This window comes from Artemia sp. Qi Xiang Cuo, chromosome 3, assembly GCF_049724085.1.
Source record: "Artemia sp. Qi Xiang Cuo chromosome 3, ASM4972408v1, whole genome shotgun sequence".
Taxonomy (NCBI): domain Eukaryota; kingdom Metazoa; phylum Arthropoda; class Branchiopoda; order Anostraca; family Artemiidae; genus Artemia; species Artemia sp. Qi Xiang Cuo.
Genome location: NC_142796.1, coordinates 67,633,101 through 67,660,039, shown reverse-complemented (window position 1 = coordinate 67,660,039; position 26,939 = coordinate 67,633,101). Strand labels below are relative to the sequence as shown.

Sequence of the window (26,939 nt, the reverse complement as noted above, 5' to 3'; positions counted from 1 at the left end):
GTTTTATTTAAAGGTTGTGAAAGTGGGGAATTTGGGGGGCGGCCCCCCCCTAACTGTACCTCCTAATCCCTAAACGTTTTAAGGTTCGAACTGGTGACTCAGCCTCTTTAACTCTTTAGAAGACGTAGTTTTTTTCAAATAATTTCTGTACATGTTTGTACTGTTTTTCATTTTTTATTGCTTGAATAACTCTTAGCTTATCGTGTCTGGATTTATTTCTGGGGAGCTCCGTACCCCAACTCCCCCGCTCTTGAAGATTCTTGTGTTAAGGCTTTTAATTCCTGAATACTCAAATCAAATGCGCGGTAAGATTTTCTTTTGTCAACTTGTCTTCGAGCATGCGGTTATACGGCATGTTATCAAAGCAGTGGAGACTTACCTGTAACCTGAAGGCCGACTTTGATATTCTTCTGGAGACGCCTGTTGAGCCGAAGGATTTAATAGATTGGATTTAAAAAAGAAACTGAGTTTCTTTTTTAAACTTTAAATTCAATATAAAAAAATTTCCTCTAACTGGGAATCGAACCCGGGTCTCCCGCCTGACAGTCAGTAGTAACGACCACTGTACCACAGAGACAATTGCTATATTATTTTTAGTCTTTGCTATCTATTTTTGAGGCAAGCAAATCCCCACAAGACTTGATATATGGTTTTTTGAAAACAGGGAAGGAGTAATGGGATTGAGCGGAAATTTCGAGGATAAGTTTCCAGGCCCCAGGAAAGCTCATCCTCTAAATTTCAGCCCGATCGGACAACGTTAAAGGGGGACTGTGGTGGGAAAATTTAACATGGGCTCTTATAGGAAAACGAGGTTTTTCGTAAATGTAAATTCGGGGGATAATTTTTTCGGTCTGAAAATATCAAAAGGCCCTAACCGGTCAAAGTCCGCTTAGAATGAGTCCTCATTCACCTGGATCCGTTGCCAACTATGGCCTGTAGGCGTGGCTAATAAAAAAAAAAGAGAAATGAACATTAAGTGGCTATATCTGGTTTTTGGAAAACAGGGAAGGAGTGATCGGATTGAGCTGAAATTTCGGGGGTAAGCTCCCAGGCCCTAGGAAAGCTTAACCGCTAAATTTCAGCCCGATCGGACAGCGTTAAAGGGGGGCTGTGGTGGGAGGGTCGAAAATTCCGGCCCAGTTTACCCCATGAAGATAAAGTCGGAGGAGGATGAAATTTTGCACGTTTCTTATTTTGAGCTTGGGCTACAAAATGCGATCACCTCCGTCTCTCTTCGACCTCTAGGACCGGAAATCGCTTAACATTGTGGTGGGTCGCCTCTTTAAAGAGGCACAAGTGTGCCTCTTTGATTCAACTTGTAAATATGACAAAAAAACTTGTTAACTGACACTAATTACACATTTTTGGAGGATATTGCACTTCCAGCATAAAAATGTACTTACCAACATAAACATGTTATGATTTTTTGAAAATTGCGGTAAATTTTAAATAAAACTAGATAAAATCGCACAGTCCTCTGTTAGTTTACAAAATTTACAATCATTCTATTAAAAAACATACAAACTGTGGAATGATAAGGAATGACAATATCATTGTTGTTTATTTCAACGTTTCTGGAGCGTTCATTAGCTCCGTCTTATGAGTCATGGGATTTCATAGGTTATTCTTCTTCTTCTGGAAGATTTGGAAAACTTTTTTCTCTGTGGGACCTTTTCTGTTGGTCGTTCACGAGTAGATGGCGAGAAAAGCTGAAAATACTGGAAAATTCCGAAATATCGTTTTCGATATCGATATTTACGTTTCGATATTAGATATCGATATTTCGTCCGATATATCGATATATCGATATCGATATCGAATATCGCCCAACACTATACGTTAGGTCTTCATCTTCATGGTAAATGAGATCTAATAGCCAACTGGTTGGCTAATCTAAATGTGTATATAGCCGACACTTTAAAAGCAAACTAGTTTGCTACTTCTAGGCTCTAATATGTATTATAAACTTTATTGATAGCCAACTAGTTAGCTAATTTTACATTTGTAGGCTCTAGAAACTGTATTGATAGCTGACTAGTTGGCTATTTTAAACTAAAGTTTATGTATACATTGGACATTTAATAGCCAACTAGTTAGCTAAATCTTACATTGTATATAGAACTCTAACATTAGCTGACTTGTTGGCTAATTAAGGCTGCAATGTATATATAGGTGAGATCTAATAGCCAACCAGTTGGCTAATTTTAAGATTGTATATTTATACACGGTCGTTCTTATTAGCCAACTAGTTAGCTAATTTTGCATATGTAGGCTATTAGAAACTGTATTTATAGCTGACTAGTTGGCTATTTTAAACTAAATTTTATGTATACATTTGACATTAATAGCCAACTAGTTAGCTAATTCTATATTGTGTATAAAACTCTAAAATTAGCTGACTAGTTGGGTAATTAAGGATTCAATGTATATATAGGTGAGATCTAATAGCCAACCAGTTGGCTAAATGAAAGATTGTATATATATATACACGGTCATTCTTATTAGCTGCCTAGTTGGCTAGACATTTTTTTTCTATATATAATGCTTGGCTAAGGTTTTTTTTCTTTATATATAGACTGTACTATTTTCAATTAGCCATCTGGTGGTATCCCATTTTGAAGTATGGTACCTATTTCCACTCCTTCTCCCTCTAGAGGGTCCTGACCTTTGATGACCTTTAAAAATCCATGTGTTATAAAAGTGAAAGCTTTAAAAATAGATCTTCTGCTCGAATGAAGTACAACAAAATTGTTTTCAGCTTCACAACTTTGCTCAATCCCAATTTATAAGGATTTAAAGATATACAAATACATTTTCTAAATTGAAAAAAGAACATTGATACGGCTTGAAATTCTACACAAATATCAGGAATTGGATTTTCAGAACTGAGCCAGAAAAAAAGAAACTGATAACTGAAAATTAAGGTAAAATGTTTTTCTGTCATCATTTCAATAGGTATAGACCTGTCATGTAGGTAAATTTCAGGACCCTCAAGAGAGAGAAGGATTAGAGGTAGGTACTTCAAAATACCTTCTTTCAACATACTTTTGCCTGTAGATCCATCCCTGAAAGTTCCATTTTCCTAACCTAACCCCTTCCCAAGATAGCCAAAAGTAGCTAAAGTAGAATTTTACCACACTTTTTGTTAACATCAGTGAGCTGTAATATGGGTTAAAAAACAATAATCTTTGCAGAAAGATCTTAGTGCTAAAAAACAGCCCTAATGTTAATCATAGTAAATTGATTTTATCTCCTTTTCATACTAGATTACACACAGTGCTATATTAACGTCTAGAATCAGGTGCCCTTCTTTTCAATACTTGGTTATTTAATTGGAAGCTACATCCCTCCCCTCTATACCAGGTCTACTTCTTAGCTAATGAAACTATCCAGCATGTCTTATTTGATTGTCAGCCACTGAGTTTGAAGACCATTTCTCTTAAATGCCTCTGCTACATGACTAATATCCCAAATACTTACACTACAATCCTGAATTCTAACTTGCCTTGTCACTTAGACAGAAAGATTTTTAAGGCATTGATATTTTAAGGAAGAGTCAAATTGAATAGTGATTATTTATGCACAATGAAGTCATTAAAAAGAAGGAGTTTTATTTGTCTTTTGTTTTGGAGAGAGCAGGAGTGAGCATGAAGAAGCATATTGGTACCAGCCAGTCATTAGGTCTTAAACTGCAGGGTAAAGGTGACTAAGTACCTGCATTTCTAAACCCATGAATAAAATTAAAAAGTTCAATTGGGATTACTGTTTTGTTTTAACTGATAAGAAGACTTTGTTGCAGATGAGTACAATGAATTTCTCAATCTGATGATGCTTTTTTGAGAGTCAAAGGGATGAAAGGACTAATTGGTAGTGCATATACCCTGATACAAATTTTTGGAACTGGAACTGAGTGTTAAGTCTAACCTAAGGACTTTAGTACTATTAGTGGTCAAAAAACATCATTAATCAGATACAATGCAACAAATTTTCTAGAATCTTGATGAATTATTTTCATGGAGTAATTGAATTTTTTTCCATTAAAGCATCTAGGCCTAGGCTATTTGACATTTCAAAATGAAGGCTAAATAAGTTTTAAATGCTAATGCTTATGTAGATTACATTAGGGAAAATGGTAAACAATTCTTTGTTTGTGTGCTAGACTGGGTCAGATAGAACTGACTTCTTATTACTTTATTATGTAACATTGGCTAGCACATACAGTTAGCCAAACAAAAAAGGAATGGAAAAGCAAGGCCATATCCAGGGGGGTTACCCAGTTTGACCCCCCCCCTGAAATCTTTGACCAAGTCGAAAATAATTTGAAAATTAGTAAAACCAAGGTAAAAATCAGTAAAATTAGTCGAAAACTGAGTCAAAAATTAGTAACCCCCCCCCCCTGAAAAAAAATCCTGGATCTGCCCTTGTGGAAAAGACTTGGTTTGGTAAGCCTAACACTTTTGTGCATGATTTATTCTGTATTAAATGCTATAATAACAAAGCCAGTTGATTTTCCATTCAACACTGCTTCTAATTAAAGGTGTAGTCTACTTGGTCCACCATAACAATTGCATCCCTCTCTGACCTTATATAGCCCAACATAACCCTAGGCTACATAATAAACTTTTCTGACTCTTTGGGTTGCATTTTTGTAATTATTTCCAATTTACAGATGGCTAAGCCTTATGGGAATAATGCTTACTTTAACAAACAAATAAAGAAATTAGGCAAGTTTTGTATATAGACAAGAGTATTACCATAGATAATCTTTTGATTGCTTGTTTTACATTATTTATGGTATTTATGGTCATATATATGATAAAGCAACCCCTCCTCTTCCTAATTGTCCCTGATATGGCCTTTAAGCATAGACCTATACAAAACTAAAGCTTAAAGTCATGAAATTCTTACTAGGCCTATAAAATATGCATCAAGTTTCAGCTAATCACAGAGAGACACTTTAGATTATTAATTTTATCCTTAAACTGCATGTCCAGCAACATAAGGTGGTGTTGAAACTCCTATAGAAAATCCTGCTGTTTGTGTTTCTAGGTTATGATTAGACATCCCAGTTCAGGCTCCAGTCAGTATTTGCCCAGTCTTGATTGACTCTTTTCTTCAAGGCTCATAGAGTTGGGGACTGGATAGTGACTTCAGATAGACTTTTCCAGAGTGGGATGGAGCAGACTGACAAGAACTACTTGTACTCTTGCTTGAGGCAAGGCTCTTGCAGGGGACCAGTAGCTTCTTGTTGTGGCTGAGAGGGCAGGGAGAAAATATGACTTAAGAGGTCATTTTCTGGCAACTTACAAGTTGTTATTATGTCTTCTCTTTTCTTGTAGTATACTGGAGCAAAAGAGGAAATGCAGCTTTGTATTTTTGACTATTCACCCCCAACCCTTTAATAGTCTCATATGACCACAGGTTATGTTGAAAAATCATCTGAATTATTGATAGAAATTAATTCAAAAATGGGAAAAAAAGAGATATGATTTATTGATACTTGGTGCATATCATAAAGTAAAAGTTTCATCATTTTTTGGTTAGTTTCTTTGTATATCCTAGAGGGGGCTAGGGATGAGTTGTAAAAATGAAAACAAAACTTTGAAAATGAGTATAAAATTTGCAATCTTGAAATTTCTCTCTTTTTGTTCTAGCATGTCTCCTTCCAACAAGCTGCTATTCTTAACCTATACCCAAAAAATATTTGAATAAAACTCATATAGAGAAAATTAACCATTGAGAAGGGTGCATATTAAGAAAAAATTTTTTACTTAAAGATGCAGAAAAATTATTCTGCATATATAGTTAACAAATATTAAAGGTGTTTCCTCTTTCATTCCCTTTTCATCCACTTTTTTTTAACAAATAAAATTAATTTTACTTCTTTTTAATATATCATACCTTTGGATTTGAAAAAAAAAAAAATCTTGTAAAAACACCATTGTTGTTTTGTTTCTTCTTGCTAGTTTTCTGAAACAAAATGCCATCTATAGTATTGTTTTATAGCACATGTTAATAATAATAGTAGTGGTGGACTAAATTTGATCAAATATTATTAAGGAATAAATAGATTTGTGGAGTTGGAAAAGAATTTTTGTTCAATGTGTGAGAATAAATTGATGTCTTTTACAGTGGACTATCTGTCTAAAGAAGACATGCAAAAACTGTTGACAATAATATTCTGACAAATGAATTTTATTCTGAAACGTGATGAAAGCATTGCTATTTTGATATAACAAGTAGTTTTGTTTTGATATCAGAGTTAAAAGGATTGTGCATAAAAAAAATAAAACTAAAAAATAAAGAAAATAACATCCAACTTCAAACAATCAATTTGCAAAAGGACTTGGCTTGGAAAATCAATTCTTTCATTCAGAGAAATTGCACAAATAATGCTATATTTTGTAAAGTCCCAAGATCTGGCTGTGTGCTAGAGTTTATGGTGAATGAACTGAAAATTCCAACACACACTACTGTAAATTAGCAGAATTTTTGAAGAGAAGTGTGCTTGTACTTTGTTGATTCAAGCAGTGATCAATTAGGTGGTCCAGGAATAGTTGTAAAAATCAACAGATCTAAGATTAGAAAACAGAAATAGATCAGAGTACAATTTTTTTAGGACAGTGGGGGTTTGGGGTATTAAAATTAACTCTAGTTGCTTCTTCAGTGTTCTGTTTTTTTGGACTGGTCAGCTGATACATTATTAGATGTTATATGCAATTGGATTTATCCTGGCACCACTGTAATGTTGGATTGCTGGAGAGCATGTAATACTTTAAATACTCAAGGATTTTTTTTATCTAACAGCAAATCATTTGATCAATTTTGTGGACTGGGCAGTGGTGCTCACACTCAGAACATTGACTGAGAGTGATCAAAATGTGGGAGCTTCACAAATTGGGATATTCTTAAACTTTGCTGACCAGGACTATTATCAAACACACTCTCACTAGGGACACCAAGAACAATTGGAGCACAATGTCAACTAGTATTTTTTCAAAAAATGTTGAGCTTTCAGTTCTTTCCTTTTTGTTTCTAAAGCTGACAGGCCCAGTTCATAGTAAAAAGAAGGGATTGGTGTGGATTTGATGCACCCAAGAACTTGTCTTAATATCTATTGGAGAGCAGTATCTGGCTTCTGTAGTAGCCTGTTAGGTTAGATGTTTCTCTATAAAGAGCAGAACCATAATCTAGCATGCTGATTATTACAGCCTTTGTCAACTTTGCAACAATTGTGTATAGGGCTCCTCTCTTACCAAGACATATGGCATTCATAATGTGAGTCCTAGGTAGCAGTATTTCTCTGAGCTTGGCTCCATCTAGCGATAATTAGCAGTTGAATGAGTCTTTCCCCTAGAGGATAGCACTTCAGAAGACTTTAGTACTAGATGGAGCATCTTTAATACATGATCAGAAAAAAAATTATGGAAATATATAACCTGGACATTGGGTTCCCTCCCTATATAGCCCCAGCATATTGCAGTGGTTAATCTGGTGCTGGATTGAGAAGCGTTTCTTGAAGATTTTCTTGAAATGCCCTCTTGTCACAAAAGTTAAGTTGATATGGCATCAAATGTGAGTCCTAGGTAGTGTTTCTTGAAGATTTTCTTGAAATGCCCTCTTGTCACAAAAGTTAAGTTGATATGGCCTCAAATTTGAGTCCTAGGTTGCAGTATTTCTCTGTTCCCTGAACATTGGCTCCATCTAGTGATAGTTTGGGCTGAATGAGTCTTCCTCCCAGTTAATAGTATTGCATCAAACTTTTTAGGTGAGAATTTCATATTGTTTTTTTCAGCCCACTTAGTCAGGCAATCAAGTGCTTTTTGAGTTGTGGCATATTATAATTGTAGCATATTAAAGCATATTACAATTTTTTGAAGTAGGGGTAAATGCAGTATGATCAGGATAGATGTATAACTTAGATCTAGGAATTTCATCAGTATCACTACAATAAACTGCAAACTAGAATGGGCTTTAAACTCCTCCTTGTGGGAGTCCTGCATTAGGTTTCCACCTTGATCCTGAGTTACTGTTGCTGATATTAACTTCCACTCCCCTCTTTATCGAATAATCACCTATCCAATTTACAATATTCTTTCAAATTGTGAGGTCATTTAATTTGCTTAACAAACTTGTGGTGTCAACCCTATCAAATACAGCCTTCATATCCAGAAATGACACCAATGATTTTTCCTTGCTTAAGTCCTAATTTTATTTAGTGTTCAAGTCTGAACAGTGCATTAACAGTGCTCCTGTTGGCAGGGGTTTTCCGAGAGGGGCGGGGTCAAACTTTTTTGGCATTCGGTAAAATTTTCGGTAACGGCACAAATTTCGACCGAAATATTGCAAAATCGGCCGAAATTTAGCAAAATTCTTAATTTCTGGAGAAAATTCGGCATAAATCAGGTAGCAATTCGGTAAAATTACGAACATCACCCCCTCCCCCAATGAAATTAGCCTCAGGACGCTCCTGCCTGTTGGACACAAATCCAAACTGCTCCCTCTGTATGTTCCTCTGAATTTCAGGCATGATATGAGTTTTTATAATATGTTCCATCAACTTACACAGGCATGACATTAATGCTATGGCCGTATAAGAAGATAGAAGGTTTGGATCTTTCTCTTCCCTGAGTACAATTATAGCTTTTTTCCATATCTGGAGCACTTCTGTGGATTCCAGTGACTTAATAAAAAGAATAGTTACCATTTCTACCAGCTTGGAGTTCATCATCTTCAGCGTTTTACTGTAAACTAAGTCTGGCCTTGGAGAGTCTGACTTGAGCTTGCTTGATGCCAGCACTACATCTTCTGGTTGGATACAGGCTCAGTTTGCCTCATATTTATTTTATTTTTCTGATTTGAATTTCTTCGACAATTTTTTTCTAGCTTTTGTCTTATTTGGCAATCAAAATACACATCAGCAGTACCATCTTCAAGGCAACCCCCTTTTAGCAGTCTTTGAAGAAAGAGACCTGTGAGTTGTTGCTGATTGTCAACTTAAGCACCCATGCAAAATCTGTATCGTTTTCTGCCCTCCAATGTTTTGGAGTGATTAAAAGAACTATCTTCAGCAGACGCCCAAGTGTCTTTATGAGGCTCTACAAGGCACTAGTTTGCCCTCGTCTAGTTGTTGGAATATCCCTGGCGTCACCCTACTTCAAAAAGGACAAAAAAATACTAGAGAGTACAATGAAGAGCAACCAAAATGGTAGGCCTCAAACAAATACCATACAAAGAGCGTTTACATTACTTGAAGCTTCCTACTTTCAAATACAGAGGAGATGTGGTGACATGATTATGGCCCACAAAATTATTTCTAAAAATAATCTCCCTGGGCTCCTTGCCCCCCCCCCTCAGAACGTCCTGTGACAAAAGGGCATTCCAAGAAAATTTTCAAGAAGCATTCCTCAATCCAAGAAAGAAACTATTTCTTCAGCCAGTAAGTAACAAACTTGTGGAATCAACTGTCTGAAGATACAGTGGCTGCTGATTTGATGGGTGCATTCAAGCAAAATTTTGACAAAGAATGGCAACAGCAAGAGTTCCTGTACAACTGGGAATCTGTTGAGCACTCAGCCCACATGTAGCAAGCAACCACATCAAACAACCTACAGAAGTCATAACAGAGCATTACAAGGATGAAAAGTCCTTAGATTCGCTCCAAGCTGCAATTTAAGGGAATTAGTGCCTTCTGACATTGGACTTTCTATCCAGGGTTGGAATTCAAATTTCTTAGTCTTGGTTTCACAAAGGCAAAATGTTTTTTGCTGCATGTGTCATACATGTTGTAACTAGTTCTGTCATATCTATTCACTGACGTTTCTGTTGCTTTTGGGTGTAAATCCAACAGATGATCAGCTTCAATTCTCCAAGCTGGTCAAAGTTCTTCTTTAAATTGACAGGCTTTAATCTCTTGTTCCTGAGGGGCAGAGTTGGTAAAGGACAATTTGTATAGGGTGATGGTCAGATAAAAGGATATATGGGATACATTTGTCATTGTCCACTGAAAGTTCTGTAGATGCTAAGGTAAGGTCAATTGTTAAGGTGGCACCTGTCCCTGGATCAAATCTTGTTCCTAGATCCAAAGGGGCAAGGAGGCAAATCTTAGATGTGGGATTTGTTATAAGATCAGCAAGGTCACAGGAACAGGGGTCTTTGGTAGACAATGTATCTCACATGTGGTTATGGAGATTAAGATCCCTAGCTTTTAACTTCTGCATCTCACAGGCTTCTAACACTTTTTCAAATTGGTAGATATTAAAATCACTTGTTGATATGTTATAATTATTCACAACACTTAACCAATTATTTTTTGGGCCCTTCACCTTAATAATACCCACTTCATTCTTACCAGGTACCTTTGGGCACTCGATATAGGTAAGCCATTCTTCACAAGTGTTAGGATTCCTTTCCCATGCTCTTGGTCCCATATCACAGTGTTGTAATTTTGTGTCGTTGGGATAGCTTTGTCCTTAGGTAGGAAACTTTCCTGCACTATATCTGGTTTTTGTCTAAGGATAAAATTTCTTAGCTCTACTATCTATGGTCTACATAGCCCTTCAGAAATTGAATTGTATAACCTTTGTTACTCAGGATATTTAATTAACTTGAAATTCCTCTTTGATTGTACTTTGTTGAGCTCATCTTTCACTTTTTCCTTTTAGGTATAGAGGCACATGATGTAGAGTATTTCTTCATCTGAGGAATCTGTCAGTTCTGCTGTCATCTATACCTTTCATGACATCCTTTACTAGTTGTTTGCTTTCCTCTTCCATATGTTGTTGTTGCAACAAAAAGGAGCAAAGGTTTGTGACTAGAGCTTGCTGATTGATTTTCTTAATTTCAAAATACCACTATCATGGTTACAGGTGTGAACTCCTTTGGAAGGATTGACAGCACTTAAAGTATGAGGGACCTGTTTTGTCATTTGACTGAATGATTGGCCATCCAGGATTGAGTTTCTTAGTTTCTCAGCCTTTTCTTTGAATACTCTGCATGTCTTGCTGCTGGCAACATGCTGTTCAGAACAATTTGAGCTCTTCTTTCCTTCTTCCTGAACTAATTTGGTGCACAACTTAAAATAATGATTACCTTAACATATCAAACATTTTTCCTTACTATAATAGTTAACTGCAACATTTCCAAACCTCTGACACTTTCCTAAGATCTGAAATAAACTGATTCACATACAATACTAAAGCCCCCCTAACAGAAATTCATCATAGAAACACAACATACTTTTGAAGTCAACTGTAATAAAGTATGCTTCCTGCTTTCTTCTACTTTTTGATGTGTCAGCTTCATTCAAGATTTTTGTTTTAGCCATTTGTGAGTGTTATCTAATCTTTCTTAAAACCCTTTTCCCTGTCACCAACAGCCCTACAGAGCAAATATTTACTTTTTCCAGTAAGCTTTCCACTCGGGAATTTCCCCTTTCCCTTCGAACACTAATTCAGCACTTCCAACTTCCAGACCTCTTAATTTTAAGACTTTAGTCACTATTTCCTCAGTTTTGTCTAGTGTTTCTACAGAACCACTGTGGGTCAAGTTTGGTTGAACACTCCCATAATTCCTTCCAATTATGGCACATCAGTTTCCCAAAAAAATCAATGCAGGTTCTTGACAATGGTCCTTTATTAACTGTTGATGTTTTACCCCAAAACAAGATACCTGATACTGGTGCAGCCCCACCAACCGTCAGGTCCAAGTCAATTTTCCTTGATGAAGCAGAATGTTCCCCATTCCCTATAGAAAATCTGCCAGAAAGGCACTTTTCAAACAATAAACACACATGAACAAGTCAATATGCAAGCAAAGAAACAAAAGTACAAGCAATAATAGAAGCAAAACAGTGACAAAAGAACAAGCACTAACCTACAGCCCAAGCAACATAAGTGAAGCTCAACCAGCCAGCACTCACTTGTGAAGAATTATGTACCAAAGAGAAGCTCTTATAGTTCCACTGTCATAGTTCCACATTTGTGCTAAGATCTTACATCTTTTGACAAAGAACGCTTTAAAGTGAAATTTTAGGACTAAGATCTTACTTCTTGTGCCGTTCTAAAGTTCACTCATCATTGTTCTGTGTGGCAGAAAAATGGCGTCCTTCACACTTATTGCTCATATCAATGAGCTGTAAAATCTTAGAACAAAGATGAACAAAATAACGGAAATATTTACAGAAAGATGTGAGAACTTAGATGTAAGATCTTAGAGCAAAATAACGGCCCTACAATAAGGCTGTTCTTTTGCTCATCGTTGTGCTAAGATCTTACATCTTTGGACAAATTATGCTTAAAAGTTAAATATTAGGACTAAGATCTTACTTCTTAGGCTGTTCTTTTGCAAACATCTTTCATCAGCAGTCTAAGAGCAATGATGAGTATAGCCTATCATCAATGTTCTCTAGTGAACTGTAGGATCTTAGAACAATGATAAACTAAAGAACGGTAATCTGTGCAGAAAGATGTAAGATCTTAGTGCTAAAGAACGGCTTTAAATGGCATCCAAATTTTGGATTCAAGGTGTAGCCAGCAAATTCTATTTTTTTGTTGAACAGCTTTTTTTTCAAGTTTATGGGAACATTTTATTTTTTCAAATGTAGATAAAAATAGAATTCAACTCAATAATGTGATTAATTGAAACTTACTGCATTTTATAAGGTAAGAATTTAATCGCCTTTAGCCTTTAGTCTTGTATATAGCCTGGGGCAATATCTAGGACAATTAGGGGGGTGTCATTGTCGTAAAATATGACTAAGTGCTGCAAAGAGTATAAAATAAACAATCAGAAGGTTCAAAAGGTAATAGAATTATAGAACGCAACATTCACTACAGTTTGATTTTGAAATTGATAGCATAAAGATCGTTTCTAAAGCTGAATTGTAAGTTTTTAGATTTTTTTTTCTTTTTCTGTTTTTAGATAAGATTTTCTTAATTTTGAATACTCAATTGTTGAATGCTTGATAGATTAAAGAAAACACAATCTTCTGTCTGAAAATATTTTACTAGACTAAGCTATGTACAAGGTTGGGGAATTAAAGATTGAAACGGAAGTTACCCCAAAAATATGATTAATAAAAAAATTGTAAATTATTGCCTATAAGGGGGGGTAGGGGGCTATCATTTTTAAATGATAATACCTCATTTTTTATATGGAAAGCAGGGATGTCTAAAAAATATTAATTTTTTTCATTTAAAGCGGAGATGGAAAAAAATACTATCAAATTCCCTGGGAAACCATTGAAATATTTTGATAGACCCAGGGGCCCCCATTGGGACTTATTCATTACATTGGGTATTTTGCGGTTTCTCATAGGCTAGTGACCCAATTTAGCTTTTGTGTGTGCTCCCTTTTAATTAGATTCTTTGGAGCTTATTGAATGCCACGGCGAATATATGACTCAGTTTTCCAATAGTTTGAGGTATATCCGAATAATTTCGCCTTTTTTGTTGTTGTCTTTGTACCCCTTTAATCAAACCCTCAATTTTTTTTTCAAGGAACACTAAGCTATTTAACGTTATTTCGCGTGTTTGTTTGAACCATATAGTCACCTAGTTAATTATTAAGTAAATTTTTTTTAATGTAAAGCTGAGACAGTGTCCTAGCAAGGTGGTATCCAGAGGGGGGGGGTAGGGAGGATTACATTTAAATGATAATATCTCGAAATTTTTTTTAATGAAAGCAGGGATGCAAAAAAGTTAATTTTTTTTAATTTAAAGCAGAGACGACATCCTATAAAAGTGGTATCCAGAGGGGGGGGGGGGGTTGGGAGCTATCATATTTAAATTATAATTCCTGGATTTTTTTTTGAAAGCAGGGGTGCCAATAAATTAATCAATTTTTTTTTTAAGCAGAGACGGTATCCTATCAAGATGATGGTATCCATAGGGGCGGGGGGGGGCATAGGGAGTTACTATATTTAAGTGATAGTACCTTGATATTGTTTTTATTGAAAGCAGGGATGCCAAAAAATTATTTTTTTAAAGTTAAACTGGAGACGGTATTCTATCAAGGTGGTATATTTAAAGCGGAGAAGGTACCCTATCAAGGTGCATGGTATCCAGGGGGGGGGGGGGTAGGGAATTATTATATTTAAATGATAATATATTGAATTTTTTTTATTGAAAGCAGGGATGCCAAAAAGTTTTTTTTTGTTAATTTAAAGCAGAGACGGTATCCTATCAAGATGGTACCCAGAGGGGGGGATAGGGAGTTATTTTATTTAAGTTATAATACCTTGATTTTTTTTATTGAAAGCAGGGATGCCAACAAGTTAGTCCTTTTTTAATTTAAAGTAGAGATGGTCTTCTATCAAGGTGGTATCCAGAGAGGGGGGGGGTAGGGAATTATTATATTCAAATAATAATATCTTGAACTTTTTTATCGAAAGCAGCCTCATTCCACACAAAGATAAGTTGATTTTTCTTCATAACAATTATAACACAATCCCACAGATAGAAAAGATTTCCAAGTTTGACAGAAGGATTTTTTTTTCGACCAGTTGACCCCTAGATTTTTTGTCCCTCCACACTATTTTGAAAAATACCTTTTTTTTTTTACACATACTAATATTTGGACTTCCATTAGTATACCAGCTTACCCGTCACGAGTTGCCACGATCTTATCCGTCACGGAAATTCAATGAGAATACCCCTAAAGAAAATTTCTAAACGTTCACTGTCTAAGTTAAAAGTTTCTAACGTCATAATGTTTTCATTTTAATTTAATTATAATTGAGAAACCTATTCGAATCACACCAGATTACGCTGAACTGCTACGTATGCTTATCGAAAAGTGCTTAGTGTTCTTATTTTCTCCTTCGTATAAATTCATTTAAGTTCGACCCAGCTAATTGGTTGAAACGGGCACATTGATCGGACGATAGATTCTAGTTTCTTTACGAGTACTGAGGTCATTCGCATTTTGTCAGTTGGAACTGTTGTTTGATTATTTTTTAAGGGAGAATTTTAAGTTGTTCTATTCAAAACTATTATAAATGATTGTGAAAAAAATTGGTAGGACAGGTTGATGTGTTTTACATATATTTCTGCTTGCAATTGTTTGTTCTTTTGTGTATTGTAAATATTGTTTTATGTATGGTATTTTTCGACAGTTGGATAATGTTTTGAAATATGAATCAACACATGTAAATGAAAGGAGGAAGAAGCCAAGCGAAAATACTCCGTACAACATCTTTGTCCAATCCCTATGATAATTTAAAAATTAACAGGATTTTCGTGAGTTATACTTTATCTATTTTTTTCTTTTTTTTTTTTTATTGTTATTAAAACCCGTTTTTAATACAAGGAGGGCTTTTTAGGAATCTTAAAGAGCTAAAGAAAACGATCAATATCACAGTCGCCCATTTCAACTGTTTTAAAGGTGACAAAGCAGATATTGGCAAAGGGCATTATGAAAAAATTAAGCTTCTAGGTTCAAACTTATATTCAAAGTTTTTAACCAGATAACTGACGAATTTTGTGATACGGTATTTGAAGTTTTGTTTGCAGTAATGCTCGATGAAAAAAACTACTAATTTTGATAATTATTTATGTTAAGAATACATAGCTAATTGATACTTCAACTATTATGCAAGGGTTCGCCACAGACATTTCGTTTCTACCAGATTTCTACTTCTCTTGATGAATAACAAAGATGACCAGTTTCCAGACAGTGACTTGTGAAGTTTTGAACTCATGAATAGGCTCGAATCTGTTGTAAATTTAAGCTGTGATTTGAGAAACTACTACTACTACTACTAAAAACTCACTGCAGCACCAAGCCGTCTGAGGCCCACACAGCTACGCACGCTCCTCCTCCACCCCAATCTATGCAAAGCTTCCCTTTTTACACCCGCCCACGAAGTTCCCATTTCCTTTAAATTTTTTTCTTTATGACGTCCTCCCACCCCAGACGGGGACGACCTGCTTTCCGTTTAGCCCTAGATGGTTGGCCAAAAAGAACACTCTTTGGCAATCTGTCATCCTTCATCCGCACAACGTGCCCTAACCACCTCAACCTTTCTTTCATTATAGCCCTAGAGAGCGGTATTGAACCAAATTTTTCGTATAGCCTATTGTTTGAAACACGGTCAGTCAGCCGGGTGCCCAGAACAATCCTTAATCAATTTCTCTGGAAAACATCTAGGAAATCTTTATCCTCTTTTCGGAGAGTCCATGCTTCAGACCCATATTTGACCACTGTCATAACTCTAGCTTCTAATATTCTAATCTTGGTTCGCAGACTTATCTTCCTATCTTCCAAACTTTTTTTAAATGTGAAAAAACACCCTGAGCCTTGGCTATTCTATTTTTAACATCTTCACTGTTCCCACCGTCTTTATTAATAATACTACCAAGGTAAGTGAAGCTGTCCACTTGATCGATCTATTCGTTACCCAACGTTACCCTTTCATCTTCCCTTATTCCCAGCCTTACTGACTTATTCTTCTTAACATTAATTTTCAAACCTAATCTAGCACCCTGAACTTGAAAAACCACTAAAAATTCATTCATTTTGCTCACACTTTCATCTAGGATGCTTAAATCATCAGCATAATACAACTCCAGGAGACTTTTTCCTCCCCATTTGATTTTATGGTCTCCCATTGCCTCTCCTGTGCTCCTTAAAACACATTCCATCAAAATAATCCATACAAAGGGGGATAAAACACAACCCTGCTTAACTCCTGATTTAATACAAAACCAGCTGCTAACCTTATTTACTACCTTAACCGCAGCAGTGTTATTTTCATACATAGCACTAATCACTTTAATGTATTTCTCTGGCATACCATACAAGGATAAGACCTTTGCTAAAGTCTTTCAATCTACATTATCAAACGCTTGCCCGTAATCTATAAAACTGAGGACCAAAGGTGTTTGAAAACTCAGGCAATTTTCAATTATTAGCCTATGAGGGAAAGTTTGGTCGACACATCCTCTACCTTTTCTAAAACCGCACTGTTCTTCTCTTAAAGCTTTGTCTACGGCATCTCTCAGTCTAAAAAGTATCATATTACTAAGTAATCTACTACCTACAGAGACCAGACTAATGCCTCGATAATTACCACACTCACTATTATCACCTTTCTTATAAAGTGGCTTAATTAAGGTTTTCCTAAAATCGTTAGGTACTTCCCTTTTTCAAAAATTATATTCATAATCTTCAATAACTTATTTCTAACCTCAGAGCCACCATATTTAAGAAACTCATTTACCAATCTATCAGCACCTGGAGCCTTATTATTCTTTAATCCTTTTAGAACTGTTGCTAATTCCTCCTCACAAAACAAATCTTCCTTCACATCCAAGGTATCACAAACTTTTTCATTTTCCTCTATATCTTTTCCTGCAACTCTATCTCGGTTAAGAAAGTTCTCAAAATGTTCAGCCCATCTGTGTTTAGTTTTTTCCTTATCGCTAATTGTAACCCCATTCCTATCTTTAACTGGGACAAGTCCAGATTGACTACTCCCTCTCAATTTATTAACATGCCAGTAAAATATTTTACTATTATGCCGTCTATCTGAATCTTTCAGCTCCTCGGCAAAGTTATCCATGGCCTCCACTTCAAACCTCTTTAGTGCATATTTTAATGTTTTGTCCACTTTCTTTATATTTCTTTCGTTTTCGTATGATTTATCACTCAGATAATTCTTGTACAGATAATTTTATCTTTTCTATTAACCGTAAGGATTTTTCACTGATATTGTTAGCTGCAGTTCTAGCTTTATTCCCTAAGACACCTTTAGCAACTTCACAAAATTATTTTTCTAAAATTATTCCAACCATCTTCCACATTATCAAGTTTTAAACTCTCAAGTTTAGTATTCAACTGTTCCTGGAAAGTTTCTCTCAAATTCCCATCCTGGAGTCTACCAACATCATAACTTCTCGGAAGGTAGTTACCCTTCGGATATTTCAGTTTTAAATTAACCCTTGACACTACTAGATGGTGATCTTTACTTTTAACATCAATAACAGCACTCCTATATACCCTAGTATCTTGTATTGATCCTGGCAGTCTTCGGTTTACTATAACATAATCAATAAGGTTTACTGTCTTGCCGTCACGTGAATACCATGTAAACTTACGAGCTATTTTATGACCGAACACCATATTGGTTATAGCTAGATTGTTTTACCTACAAAACTGCAAGAGTCTATATACCCTACTGATTTCTTTTCCTACAAAAAATTTACCTAAGCTAGAGTACCATCTATTTCTATTTCTACTAACCTGGGTGTTGAAAACTCCCAGTAAAAACATCATATTTCTACCTGGACCTTGTCTATTTCGTCCTGTAACTGTGAATAAAATTTAGCCGAGTCACCAGTGTCTTCGTCAGCCAGTTCTACAGATGCATATACTACTATAGCTCATACTCAAATCGTTTTAGTCATACAATCAGTAATTAATCCTAAGTTATAAGTACCGTCCAAACCTAAACAGGACGTAAGAGATTCCTTGCGCATCATAAGCTCTGCTCCTGTCTTACGCACCCACTCCTACCTAGATAAAGGAATTAACTCTATGTCGCCCATTCCCCGACTTTCTGTCCGTAGCATATGAGTATCTGACACTCCTAATAAGTCCAGTTCGAATCGTCTTAATTAGACAGTCAAAATATTAGTACAATAGTCATTTTTTAAGGTCATAACATTTCAAGTTCCAATTTTCACGTTCTTTAAGTCATTGAAATTATTTTCGCCTCAAGAAAAGCAATGATCCCGGATACCAGTGCAGGACGGGGATCACATATCTTCTCAAGTCTACAGTGAAGTGCTTAAGCCGGCTTAGAACCGGACAGCAAGAAGTCCCTGGGACCTCCATGAATGAAGGCTTTGTGCAATTCTGGGCCCATCTTGGTCACAACATGGTTTTCAGCACTTGGCGATGCTCTTCTATCAACAAGAGTCGAAATCCTGCACAGACAGTCTCAAGCCTATTACCTCCAATTCATTATATATTCATGCCTACAAATATTATGCTGCTACGGGGAGGCAACCCATAATAGATAAATTAGCGAGGAAGAGGTCTTTCAGCCCGAACACGCCCTTCAAAAAATACCAAGCCCAGAAGAATTGTCCATTAGTCAGAATCCCGTGCGAATGCTTTTTCGTTTACTAGGCTATAATTTCCTCAAGCACGCCACTCCTAAAGTGGGATTAGAGTTTACTGCAAGGTCCCCAGTCTTGCAGGCACACCGAAAAGGTCGAGGCAGCCCTTTGCAGAGGCCGTTGTCCATACATCTGGATCTTACGCCCTGCCACAATTGTCCTCCTATAGAGGACCCTCCCGCTATGGTGTTCTGCATCACCATGCAATTTAAACCATTACTGGGAGAAGGTCTGCAACTCATGGGACTTGTGGACAAACCAGTTGGCCTTTTTGAGTGTACATTTGAGGGGCCTTCTTCTTCCTCCGCCTGTATTTATGACTCCTGGCGAGGCTGCCCCAGTTTCGATTATGGACCCCCAGGGACAAGTTCCCCCCTTGGTCCGTGCCTCTTATGGAGGTACTCTACATATCTGTAGAGCGTTCTCCTATCACCACCTGGTGACACACTGAATGGCCTGGGGGAGGCCAGATAGAATAAAAAATCTCCTAAAACTTATTCTACCTTTTTCAACACAGGCTTGGGCCACATTTATACCGTTTGTATGGTTACCAAACATCTGCTCATTGTGAGATCGAATCCTATTAATTCCCAAAACTACCTGGATTTTGAACAAAATCCAAAGTTTCAGTATTTTGTTATGTCCGTTAAGAATGAATCAACCTACATCCAATCATGATTCTATCTCATCATGAGTTATTTACTTTATATAAATTATCTAGTTAAAAACTAACTCAAAAATGAAGCAAGCAACTAAAATATTCAGTAAAATAATGGTTTTACAGCAATAATAGTTAAATAATAATAGTAAATTATAGCTAAATAATAGTAAGGTAATTGTTATAATGTGGTAGGATTTATGGATTGCTCAGAGAAGTGGTTATAGAGAATCAGAAAGATAAGTTTACTAAATTACAATAGTAAAAAGTATGCCTTAGATTCATTGTCACTACTGTTTGAGCTGCTTAGATTTTCGTAAGCACAAAAGCTTCCAAGAAAGAGGTGCTGGTAAGGCGACTTCAAGACACACTTATAATAGCCACAAAACTTAAAATTCAACCATCTCATTTAAAATATTTCGACTACCAGATTGTAACAATACACTACAGAAAAATAGACGGAACTCATAATACTAAAAATAAAAACAACAACAGTGCTTGTACACTATAAGAAATTAAGGTAAAATTCTACTTTAGTTACCCCTGGCCATCCCGGAAAGAGGCTGGGTTAGGAAAATGAAACCCTCAGGGATGGATCCACATGCCGAGGCATGTCCCGGGAAGGTACTCCGAAGTACCCACTTCCACTCCCTCCCCCTCCATACAATGGTAAACTATCCAAGCTAAACCTAAGTGGTGCTAATATAGTCAAGGAACTTACGCAGGCTAATCGTGTTTATATTCAGTTACAATTACTGATTTTCGACTGAGATCTTTTATTCAAAATTCTTAAATATGTAATTAATGACCTGAATATATTTTCCAATATACCATTCAATATAAAAAACCTCTAGTAAACAAAAATTAACCAAGGTATAACGAAGTGACATCCTTTTTCTGAATCTAAATTACATTGTTTCAATGGAGAAAAGCCAGGTACATACTCAGGCCCGACAAAGGATCTTTGTGCCCATCTCCGCCTAAATTTCCCGATGTTTACATTTCTTCCTATGTTTTCTGCACATCTGCTTCTATTTTAGGGATTTTCCCTAAAATTTTTTCCTTCTCTTCCCCCTTAAGGATTTTCTCCTTCCCCTTTAAAGATTAATCCCTTCCCCAGATATGAATTACAGGAATGATTCAATTCAATCATACAGTGAAAACTTTTCAGGCAGCAAAAGTGAAATAATTCTATGACATTTTACCTTCTTTGGAAAATTAGTGTCCTAGAGATTTTTCACTACATATTTTTCCTTCTCTTCCCCCTTAAGGATTTTCCTCTTTCCCTTGCAAATATTTTCCCCTTTCCCAGGAAGATCAATGTTTGAAGTACCAAGGGCAGTGAAAATGAAATCTATGTATGTGTATATATACGTGTGAGTGAATTAAAAAATAAGAAAACACCGAGAATTCTGTTTCCAATGAAAAAGACCTCCAAATTCGTTTGTGAAGTTTTAGTTAAACAGGAAGCCAAATGAAAAAAAGAAGAAAAATAAGCACAATTAAGCTAAAAACATAGCTTAAGAAGGTTTAGCTTTTCACTGAAGGCATAGTTGCCTCTAGAAAGCAAAAGGTGGTTAATGCTAATTATTTTCACGGAAGAAAAGCGTTGGCAAATTTAGCTAAGAAGTTTCGCTAGTTCATTTTTATTATTCAACTTGGCAACACTGACGAAAATGTGATACTGCCCTAAAAACTTCAGAATTCCAAACAAATAAATGATAAAAGCTTTTGATTCCCCCCTTATTATTTCCCATGTTAATAACATAAAGCTTTCTTTTTTGAGTATTTCAACAGGCCAGGTCTTTTTATACCACTTTTTTCTTCAACTCAATTCAACATAATTCAATTTGATAACTCTAGATATAGCATGGTTGCTTTTTCTTTTCTCTGATTCAGATTCTGAATAAAAACATTACATAATAAATAAACATTTATTATGTAGAGAAAATAGAGAAAAACATTACATACGTAATATTTTGGCTTGAGTTTCGTCATCTTATCGTTAGCGTACTTGCTGTGGTCGGGGTATCATACAAGTACCATTAATTTTTAATTTGCATCATGTCATTTACGTTCGCCCAAATTGTTGTCAAAACTTAACAGGAATTAAATTCATGGATTTGGTCAGAAATTAGTCGTAGTTAGTATTTCGGAAATAGTTTATTGTAGACCATTCGACATTAAATTCACTTCCCGAGGCATTCCTTAGAAGGAGGAATAGGAAGATAAGTCTGCGAACCAGATTAGAATATCAGAAACTAAGTGATGACAGTAGTCAAAAATAGTTCTCAAACGTGGGCGCTCATATAAACTCAGAAAAATTTGCTTTGTTTTCCAGAGAAATTGTATACGGGTCGTTCGTACAAAACAACAAGAAAACAAAAGGAAAAAACTCACATTTAAAGAAAATCGAAATAAGATTGAGAGCCAAAGCATAAGACACTAAGGAAAAGTATTTCCTTCTGCTTTTCCCGATGTTTTTGTACAGCATTTCATTGTTGATTTTACTATATATATTTTGTTTAGACTAGCTTCTTTTTTTTTATAGATGGTTGCGGAGTTGAAGCCGTAATATTCGGATTTTTCCTATTATTTTTGTGTTAAAAGGTTGTTTCTTTTATTTTTTTTTACTGTGTTATTAAAAATTTCAACCGTTTTTAATATACCTTTGTTTCAAATATTATTAATACTTTTGCAAATTATTTTATCGATATTGGTAGGTGAAAGATAAAGATAGTCTAAGAGATGGTAAATGGGGGTTTAGGAAAATCTTGTGGTCGGCGATCGGAGGAGTGATATCCAGTTTTTGAAATTCATTTTGAAAGAGTACGTGATGCCAAGAAAATGCTAAAAAAGACCTTTTAAAATCAATAAACCTAAAAAAATGACCCTAAAAAATAAAGATTTTTTTTCAAACTGCATATTTTTTTAGCTTACTTTCATCCATCAGACTGAATTAGACCCTTCGTTAAACTTTATACCATATTATATATTATTATTATTATAAGTTATATATTTATTATATATATATATATATATATATATATATATATATATATATATATATATATATATATATATATATACACACACACACACACACACACACACACACACACACACACACACACACAAATGCATACATACACATACATATATACAAATACATACATCTACACATATATATATATCTATATATATATATATATACATATATTATACATATCTACTTACATATACCTATATATATATATATACACACACACACACACACACATATATATATATATATATATATATATACAAATGCATACATATACATACATATATACAAATACATACATCTACACATATATATATATATCTATATATATATATACATATATTATACATATCTACTTACATATACCTATATATATATATATATATATATATATATATATATATATGTATATATATATGTATCATTATTTATATATTATTACCTCTAGAATATATCGTCATGCCCACAACAGAGGGACGCATCTCAAAATCAAAAGTGGATTCTAAACCAGTTGAATTCAACTTCAAAAAGCATGAAACAGAAATGAACAAATTTTGGGGAAAACATCAACAATTATTGTGGGAACAGCAATGGTGGCAAGCCGGATGTTTATGACTCTTTAGTATTAGAATAACAGTTAAACTGAGCGATTTGTGCTGACAGTATGAGTTTATATCAGTCAATACAGGAGAACAAAATTATTATCTTTATTGGCTCCTACCTTCATTGGTAAGAACAGGTAGTTCAAGCTTTATAGCGGCCATCTAATTCTCACTTTCTTCGCCTCAGTTGAATTTACAGCTTCCTTTATGTTATTTCCAAAATGTCATAAATGTACAGTTTCTTCTATTTTATATTCTAATATTTGCAATAAAGCTGTTGAATCTAACCCTTTTATGCAGTTGTAAAAAATCGATAAGTGAGACGAAACACTATCAGCTCAACACATAGAACAAATAGAATCGACGAAGAAAGAACAGAAAAGCTTTTCTATCCACAGATCTTCTACATGATTTTACACCTCAAATGAAGTGTCGACGGACAAAACTTAAGGTACAATCGTCGTATACCAACTCGCCATAAACCCAAAAGAAGGTACACATTCACAATGATACCAAAAGGAAAATATTAGAAGATTGTGCCTTCCAGGTATCAATCGACCTAAGATTAATCAAGTAGTAAAGATTAATAAGAAATAAGATTAATAATTGGCAAAAAAGTGTTTTATTTATATCATTGGTATTTTATTAGTTGTAGATTTATAACTTGAAAATTGGCCGTAACATTTGTAGTCTAAAACCACCGGTCAATATTGATCGCGCCGGCGGCGCGCCGCCGACGTGTTACTGGCGGCGCGGCGTGCTGTTTTTGGTTCCGCCGCCGCCAGTCTTCCCTCACCGGCGCGGCGCTGGGGTCTAGTATTACCTATTCTAGCTTAGGGGGTTATAGTAAGATTTCCAGTACTTTCGTCAATAACTGACCTGCTGGTTTGACTGAATGGTCATTTTTACCTACTGATTTGGTGGTATTGCGGCCCCCCTTCCCATATACGACGCCCCTGCACACTAATTGTATATTTTTTTCGTTTCATTTAGAGCAATGAATGATCCTCGTAACCTTGAGGATAAGAAAATTGAGCTGGATGACAATCAGAAGGACATTCCTGGTGCATCTGCTATATATGCCTTATTAACAGAAGCTCAGAGGAAAAAGAGCACAACCTTTAAAGTACAATCAAATTTGTTAGATAAAGTGAAATCATTCCTACCACAGCTACAAAGTGAAAACGAAAAATTGCAAGTTTTAGCTGAGTCAGACCCAGGAAAGATTGATATTGAAAACATTAATGAGAATGATGAACATGTTGAAATGAATATTGGAGTGTTTCAAGGGGAATTGATAAGTGATTCAGAAAGCGAAGATTCAGATTCTTCTATTGAGGAAAAAGAAAGTAATATCAGCAAATCCAAACTTATAGAAGAACTGTAATTGGTGTACAAATGGTCACACCAAGTGAGCTAGAAAGTAGGAATGAATACATATCAAATCTAAGTGATTTTATGGAGGAAGCAGAATCAAATTTTAACAAGATTTTACAGAGTTGTGGCTGGGAAAGAAAGGTAATATGGATCAATTCTGCTATAACATTTTTCGATTTAGCTTACTATTTATGTGTTGGAGAAAATTTTTCAACAATATTTAATAAGATATGCAACTTTGAAAATCCGGACACACATAGTGTTGTTTAATTTAGTTTTACACCTCAATTTTTCCTGAAAATTAAAACTTAATACCATTCCCAAAATATTGTATTTATGCCATTTTTACAACCTGGATACACTTGCACTCTTTCGATTTAGTTCAATAGTAAGAGAGTAAGGAGTAATAGTTGTAGCCCTGAATGTTTTAGCTTAATACCCTCAGTTGTTCTTGAGATATTGCTGAGACGTCTTATTGGCACCCATCGTATGCATAGTGCCTTTTGATTTAGTTTTAAAGCAAAGTAAAACTTTCCATGAAAGTTTCTACTTTATGCCCTACCCTAGGGTATACCTTATAATCTTTATACCCTATACCCTAGAAGAAGTAATAATAGGAGCAGCAGGAGTAGTTTTAGTGATAGCAGTAGTTGTGTTAGTTGTTGTGTTGTCAGTAGTAGTAATGGTGTTCACATTGTGTATTTTTGGGTCTAGCATTTTTGTTAGTTCAACATACTCCTCAGGTTCCTCTGGAAGTTTCAGTCTCCCCCTCCCCTGGTTGGTTCAATACACCCCTTAACATGCACTGAAATTTCAACTTAATACTCTTAGCTCTTCCTGTGATATACATGTTGCAGTATTTTAATAACCTACATGTACATAGTGTGTTTCAATTTAGTTCACTATCTTTTTCAATATTCCCTGAACCAAATTGTAGTAGTTCTAATAGCAGTACTAGTACTAGTAGTGTTAGCAGTTGTAGCAGCATGCACATTTTTCATTTTGTCTAGTTCAGCATCCCCCTCAAAATGTCCTGAAAGTTTTAACTTAATACCTTAGCTAGACTATTCCTGGGATACTGCTGATTTGCCCTTTTGACAACCTGTTTGTGCCGAGTGTGTTTTTATATGGTTAAAAATCCACCTAAACATTCCCCGAAAATTTCAACTTCCTACCCTTAGCCTCAGCAGTAGTAGTCATAGCAGTAATAGTAATAGCAGCAGCAGTAGGAGTAGTAGTAGTAGTATGCACAGATTGACTTTTAGTTAGTTCAATGTCCCTCTCAACACACCCTGACAGTTTCAACTTAATACTCTAAGCTATTCTGAAAAATAATTCATGCATCTTTTTAGCATCCAACCTGAATACACAGTGTGTTTTGATCTACTTCAACGCTCTTTGAAACGCGTAACTCTCTGAAAGTTTTGCCTTGATATCCTTAACCTCAGTAGAAGTAGTAGTCATAATATTAGGAATAGTAATAACATGCACATATCCCCCCTCAACATGTCCTTGGTCAATTGATCATCTCCCTCCTCACTCTCTTATAGTTCAAACTTAATACCCTCCGTCATTCCTGAGTTTCCTCCTTTTGACAGTCATTCACAAATTTCCTCTTGTATGCACATAATATGTTTTGATTTAGTTCAACACTCCGCTCAACATTTTACCATCTTTGTTTTTATTTTCAATATCCCCCTCAGCACATGCTGAAAATTTTAACTTAATACTGTAAACTGTTCCTGAGGCAATGCTGATATGTCCTCTTGACAACCAGAATGCTTATACTGTGTTTTGATTTAGTTCAATACTGTTTCAACATTCCCAAAAATGTTTGCCTTAAGACCTTAGCTGTAGTAGCAGTAGTAGTAGTATCTGTAGAACTAGTAGTAGTATCCTTAGTTTTAGTAGCAGTAGTAGTAGTTGTAGTAGTAATAGTAGTAGATTCCCCACAACAAACCCTGTAAGTTTCAACTTCACATACCAAACCAATCCTAAGATATTGCTGATATGCCCTTTTGAAAACCTGCATGCAGATGGCGTGTTGTGATTCAGTTCAACTCCCTCCCCCTCAATATTTCGTGAAAATTTCATGTTCATACCCTTAGCTATAGTTGTAATAGTAGCCACAG

The 26,939-nt window shown here is 35.5% G+C and overlaps 2 protein-coding genes across 5 annotated transcripts in view; both read left to right on the top strand.

Annotated features, from left to right (window-relative positions):
* Positions 1-1,884: 1,884 nt before the first annotated feature.
* On the top strand, positions 1,885-24,817 carry LOC148954448 (uncharacterized). 4 transcript variants are annotated; one of them, XM_089087093.1, is made up of 3 exons: positions 1,885-1,901; positions 10,665-10,805; positions 24,424-24,817. In XM_089087093.1, exons 2-3 carry the CDS (start codon positions 10,738-10,740, stop codon positions 24,815-24,817), a joined length of 462 nt encoding a protein of 153 aa, XP_088943219.1. In that variant the 5' UTR covers positions 1,885-1,901; positions 10,665-10,737. The 4 variants fall into 4 exon arrangements, with proteins under 4 accessions (XP_088943219.1, XP_088943220.1, XP_088943222.1 ...); XM_089087094.1 differs by lacking the exons at positions 1,885-1,901; positions 10,665-10,805 and adding an exon at positions 3,999-4,018; XM_089087096.1 differs by lacking the exons at positions 1,885-1,901; positions 10,665-10,805 and adding an exon at positions 15,216-15,239.
* LOC148954447 (uncharacterized) overlaps positions 24,815-26,939 on the top strand; it is a 29,748-nt gene continuing 27,623 nt past the window's right edge. Inside the window, exon 1 of the mRNA XM_089087092.1 lies at positions 24,815-24,948. Within this exon, the coding sequence (XP_088943218.1) occupies positions 24,829-24,948 (120 nt within the window). The 5' untranslated portion in view covers positions 24,815-24,828. The remainder of the gene's footprint in view (positions 24,949-26,939) is intronic.

Bases quoted from the DNA above. Each gene is read 5' to 3' on its own strand.
- LOC148954448 (XM_089087093.1), top strand. From the start codon at position 10,738: ATGACATCCTTTACTAGTTGTTTGCTTTCCTCTTCCATATGTTGTTGT. The intron at 10,806-24,423 runs GTTTGTGACTAG...CGTTTCATTTAG, and splicing joins TGCAACAAAAAGGAGCAAAG to AGCAATGAATGATCCTCGTA.